We start from the raw sequence: 6,014 nt of genomic DNA, 5'->3' as shown, positions 1-6,014 counted from the left end.
TAGTTGACGTAATGTTAATCGGTTTTCTTTTCAGTGGAACACAAATTTAATGTGTAAGCAATAATACATGTAGGCAAAAGTAACTCCATTTCTAAAATTTTTATTTGTGCGCAAAGATGCATGTAGGCAATCGAGCTGTAGGCAATAACACATGTAGGCAATCGACTTGTAGGCAAATGAGATGTAGACAAAAGGGGCTGTAGGCACACTGAGAAAAAAATATGATCAAAATTTTAATACATATTTAGTTCAATACTGTCAACTAAACATTTTCTTACAGTAAATAAATACTTGTTCAGTAAAAAGAATGATTGTTAAATCAAATTAATATTTCTTGTATCAAATAAATATATCTTTATATTTAATAAATATTTAGTTGGCAGTTTTTAATTAAATATTTATTAAAATTGATTAAATTTTTTCTCAGTACAATAAATATGTAGGCAAAAGGAGCCCTCTCCATATGTACAATACAATAAACCAGGGAGTCTTTCCGTTTTGGGCATTTATGTTAATTTTTCGAATGTCGATTAACTGCTTCTTCCGTTGCTTCGAAGATGCAATTTTCATGTTTGCCGTATGGCTAATCAGACATCGTAAAGACGCCGCAACACCAACTCTGCGGCGTCTGTGATTCGTACATTGGATTTTATTGTAATTTCTATTTTAATCTGTTGTTATCAAGGTTCCGGATGCTCTAATTCAAAAGAATGGATGTTATATTTTTCTAGAGTGATCAATGAGAATGAATTGGAACTAAATGGTTATTATTTTGCAACAATTGGGACGAACGAAATTATCAAACGCCATTTTGTAGAGAAAACTTTCCAATTTTATTACCACATTTACGAAAAATATACGTAATTATTTAACAATTAAAACATAAAAAAAGCATTAATATGCTTGTGCGCATGAAATAATGGTATGTGTTTTAAAATGTTGTCCATCGGAATCTAAATGAAATTAAATAAAGAATCTTCAAGAAAAATTATTAAATTCTTTACCAATACACAAGGAAAAGAGAATTAGTCAAGGAATTCTATTTTATGCAAAATGGCGCGAACCATGCCGTATACGCATGCATATTTTTGGTCCTATTTTTGTAATGTTTCTATTGTTAACTAATTACACATTTTAAATTTATTTTGAACTATAATGAAACAATAATGCTAATAATATGTAATACTAACAATAAGTGAATATAATACAAGAACGTTAATAATATTAATAACATAGAATGATTAATAATATTTAATTAAATGAAGAAAGACTAATCCAGAAAATGTAGATGCAAGTAAATACGTAATGAACGCTGTATAACATCAGAATGAAAAGTAAAAACTAGCAAAATTTATGTAATGAAATATTCAAGGTTAAACTTAAAACATTTAATTACAGTAGTATGTCACGTTATTTTCAGCTGATTTGAATCACAGGAAAACGTATAATAGGAACTCAAATTAACTTAAGGAACATTTACAAACTCAAAATGTTCTATATGTCTGTTAATTTCGGACAATCGTGTTTGTATCTTATGTTGAATACTTGAAAGTTGATTCTCACTTATGTAGTATCCCACATTTTTCAGTTCATCGGGAAGCTGAAACAAATACATTTTACAATTAAGAGACAAAAGCCTTGAACGGTTAAGGTAGATTTTTAGTGATTTAAAATGTAAATAAATATTTCGGTGTGAATTTTTGTAAGGAAAAGATTGCTAACATTGCAATCTTTCTAAAGCTTTATAATTAGTATTTGCCTGGGTAATCCTTCCACCCCCCTAAGAATTACGCGTATGTATAGAGAACATCATTATCTTAAAATAGTAAAAGTTTCAAAAAAATATTAAGAAAAGACATTTTTAAATAATGTGTTTGCGATACAACCATCTAAAACTGAAAATTAAATTCAGTGCAATTTGCAGAATATGTGTATAAATACACGCTAAATTATTTAAAGACAGCTTTATCATTTCATTGTTGTTATGTACTTACATTACGGTCTAAAAAAAATACTTCATTGAATATTAGAATAAACATTATTCTAAAGAATTAAAAAAAAACAAAGAGACCAGTGTCTTGTAGGAACATATACATTATATTACGGACATTATTAATAAGTTATTAATAAGAATTTTTAAAGAAAGCTAATAAATAAAACGAATATGAAATTTGAATTAAATTTACTTGCCTGTTTCAGAATTGCTATGGAATACACATAATTAATAATATCTGTTAGTGCTGTTAACGTATTGATTTCTCTAGAAAATCAATTCAGACAATTATAATTTTATATAATAACTTACTGTTATTAAATGAAGTATATCTATATTTATAAAAAAACAGCTCTTACTTTGGTTTTATTTTTACCAAGTTCAATAATATCTTTCGAAGTATGTTGTAGGTATTAGCATGCTTACTGACAATTGAATGAAAAGTGTTTATATGAGAACGAATAACCGCAACATCTTCCCTTTGATTTTGTGTAAATCGACTAAAAAATAGATCTGGCAGAAATTCCGTAAGTATCGATTCAGATTCACAACAAGCTAAAAATGGTAACAGATTGTGGTCAGGTTTTAAGAACCATATATTCTTTGCCTTGTCCCACATGGAATAATCATCATGATGGCATAATATTAAACCTGTGCAATATGTCCAGTGCTTCCACTCTGATGAAACTCTACGGTTTTTTAAAAAAGAATAAAAATACATAGTACATAGTAGTACATTCATTAAAAAATGTTGCTTATATATCTTAACAGGCAATTTGTTAAGGCGTGAATCACAAATAGTTTCGATTACACAGAACCTTGCAGCAACATTGCTACAACATGTTCAACATTACAGCAATATTGCTAGTATGTTTATACAGTGTTGATGCAATATTGCTGGCTTATTTTGTGCTGTATGAGTATAAAGATGTTTTATATTTATAAAAAAGTATTACGGTTCTATTTCAGGATTCTGAAGATGGTATTCTAACGCATCTTTGGCCCTTTTTGCGCACTGAATATGTTTGAGCGCACAAGACCATTTTAATATTTCTTGTTTGAAAGATTCAGTAAACCCATTTTCCTTTATGTGTTTATCAAATAGTATTGCCATTAGTGGCTTATCCAGTAATTCTCTTAATTTTGCCTAAATGACATAAACTTTATGTTCATCCATTATAATAAGATACGTTATCCTAGATAGCGCAGATGATCGTTACGAATTCAAAAAGGATTCACATTTCAACATTTTTTCTATAATAATTTGTCCGAAATAAATTCGAAAAAAATCAATTATCTGCAAGCAGTACGCAGCACGACCGATAAATACAATTAAGTAGCGAAATTCAATTCAAATAAAAACCATACAAAGTAGAAAAAGAGCCTAAATTATGAAACTTTTTACCCAATATATTTGAATAAAATGAATTTTTGAATGTGATTTCCCAAAATAAAGTTTCTATGATGAAAGTAAGCGTTTCGATATACATCTAGAAGTATATCGATCATATAACTTATTCCTAGGGCGGAAACGTGAAAAGTGAACATTTTTTATATGTTTGTGTCCATATGTATATGTATACATATATACATTCAAATTTTCACTTTTCAAGTTTCCACCCTAGGAAAAAAGTTTCACGTTTCCGTTCTAGAAAGAAAGTTAGATAATTGATATCCTGTATCAAAAATCTGTAGTGTACTTCCTAACATGATTCATATTTTCAGTATTGGTAGTCCTGTAATCGATAAAGGATTGAAATGGATTCAGATTTTTAGAAATATGCATTCGCGTACGTTAAAACGAATCCTATTCAATCAAGAATGCATTTTTATTTCTTTATAAGAATTGCATGAAAACACATTTTTGTGCCTTCCAATCTAAAAATAATATCGGCTTTTTCTGTGCATCGTGAATACTGTTTAATTCAAAATTCTAAATACAAAATTCAATCCTTTAATCCAAATGTATTCTATTGAATTTCATTGAATCCAATTGAATTTGTATTGAATCCAACTTAATCCAAAAAGAGGTTTTTCTGTATTTAAAATATAAGCATTAGGATAGATAAAATTTTAATCCATTTTAATCCTTTCTTGTTTACTGGGAGTGCATATCTGAAGTCGACGTAAATTAGATATATTTTGTCAATAGATTTTTGTGTATTTACATTAAATATTAATTTCAGGGACATAATATTCTCGAAGGTTATATAATTGTGTTTTTTTACAGTACTATCTAAAAACTATTTCGATTTTATTGCGAATTCTTATAAATTATAACTTTTATATACCTGAAAAGAGAGACAAAGAATTAACGTTTTTAAAACAAAAATGGAACGCATGAACGCTTTTCATAATTAGACATTTTACAAAAATTAATTTTTTGGATTTTCTATTCTCTCTCTGTATGATATGTGTACACGTCTTAATATTTTTTAGACAATTGGTATCTTGAAGTTACTAGATACGCATATAACAAATTGTTTAACGTGCACAATACTAACAAAAACAGAATTGTATTTTAATTTCTCATATTTAATTTCGAAATAAAACTAATAAATTGCCGTCTGATCCATTAAGTAAGCAGTTTATTTTTACAAAATTATTTATCAATTATCGACCTAAAAGCATAATTTATGTTTAATATTTATTAAAGATGATTTCCTGTTCATTATCTAAATATTGCATTTTTTGGATATTGAAAAAATTCAATATCCGAAAAATGCAATATTTAGATAATGAACAGGAAATTATCTTTAATAAATATTAAACATAAATTATGCTTTTAGGTCGATAATTAGAAAAATGCAATATTTAGAACATAAAAGCGTAACAATACTTTGTTCTTCCGTTACTCAGTTCTTTTTGCCTTACTTCATTTCAATTTGAGGTAATAAATAAACGTAATTGAATGTTTTTATTAACATAATCATGCTACTATCCGAAATTGCTCAACAGTTGTTGGCATAAAAAGTAAAAACAATATGTTTTCGCGCTTTTGCTACTAACTGATTTTTTTCGTTAAATATAATCTGAAAAAACTCAGCAGATCGCGTAAAGATACATGGCCGGTCTCGCGCTAACAACACGCGCGCGCGTGTTCTTATCGCGAGACACTACTATATCATTAAATACGTACTGATCGTTATACCTTGATATCGTCGATGAACATAATTTCGTCTTTTGAAATTGGAAATATAGTGGACATATATTCGAACACTTTAATCATTGGATACCATACTACATAATTTGTCTCTTGTGATAAGAATTGCGTGAGGTTCCAAAATATAGATACGTCGAGCTGATTTTCCATCATCAAATGAAATGCGTCATCAATGATTTTAGCACGATTGATGACACTAATTCCTTCATATTCTCCAGCTGTTGAATTTAAATAATTTGCAATTGCGTTCCAGCCTTTTAAATCATATTTGACACGATAATATCCTGTTAATTAAAAAAAATTTTATCGTATATATTATAAAGTTTTAACGTATTGTATTATATGGATTTCATGGGACTGATGATAAGAGAAATACTTTTTCCATTTTTTTTCTATCTTATGTTAAGGGGATCCTGTAGTGAATTTGTTTTAAAAAAACAAAAAATAACCTAATTGTGGGCTAATGAGAGTCAGCGCGAGCGAAGATGCGCAATAAATCTTCACAAATAAAATTTGTTACTTCATGTGATGTGTTGATCTCATCTTTATTTGAAATATTATCATCTTGAACGTTTCGATTCTCTTTGGAATCTTCATCAGCAATTGCTTAACCAAATAAAACTTCAACGATCGTCCAATGTAGAGTCACTCGCAGGTTGCCAAAACTGTAGTGTTATCCACACGATCGCCAAATCTCATCATGAAACTTTGGATCTATTAATATTCACACTTAACTCACATAATATTTTATAATACAATCGATGTAGCTTTGTTAAAACTTCGTCTACTCTATCTGGAGTGAGAGTATGTCATATTTTGGCAACCTGCGAGTGACTCTACATCGGACGATCGTTGAAG

At 28.7% G+C, this 6,014-nt stretch overlaps 1 protein-coding gene across 1 annotated transcript in view; it reads right to left on the bottom strand.

The window, feature by feature from the left end:
- Nucleotides 1-2,945: 2,945 nt before the first annotated feature.
- The window catches only part of LOC108764195 (aminopeptidase M1), a 10,672-nt gene continuing 7,603 nt past the window's right edge, over nt 2,946-6,014 (bottom strand). Inside the window, exons 6-7 of the mRNA XM_018512295.1 lie at nt 5,145-5,440; nt 2,946-3,140 (exon numbers count right to left, since the gene is read on the bottom strand). Coding sequence (XP_018367797.1) covers nt 2,946-3,140; nt 5,145-5,440 — 491 coding nt within the window. The remainder of the gene's footprint in view (nt 3,141-5,144; nt 5,441-6,014) is intronic.

The sequence above is a fragment of the Trachymyrmex cornetzi genome, unplaced genomic scaffold (assembly GCF_001594075.2).
Source record: "Trachymyrmex cornetzi isolate Tcor2-1 unplaced genomic scaffold, Tcor1.1 scaffold1124, whole genome shotgun sequence".
Taxonomy (NCBI): Eukaryota; Metazoa; Arthropoda; class Insecta; order Hymenoptera; family Formicidae; genus Trachymyrmex; species Trachymyrmex cornetzi.
This window is presented reverse-complemented; position numbering and strand designations above follow the sequence as displayed.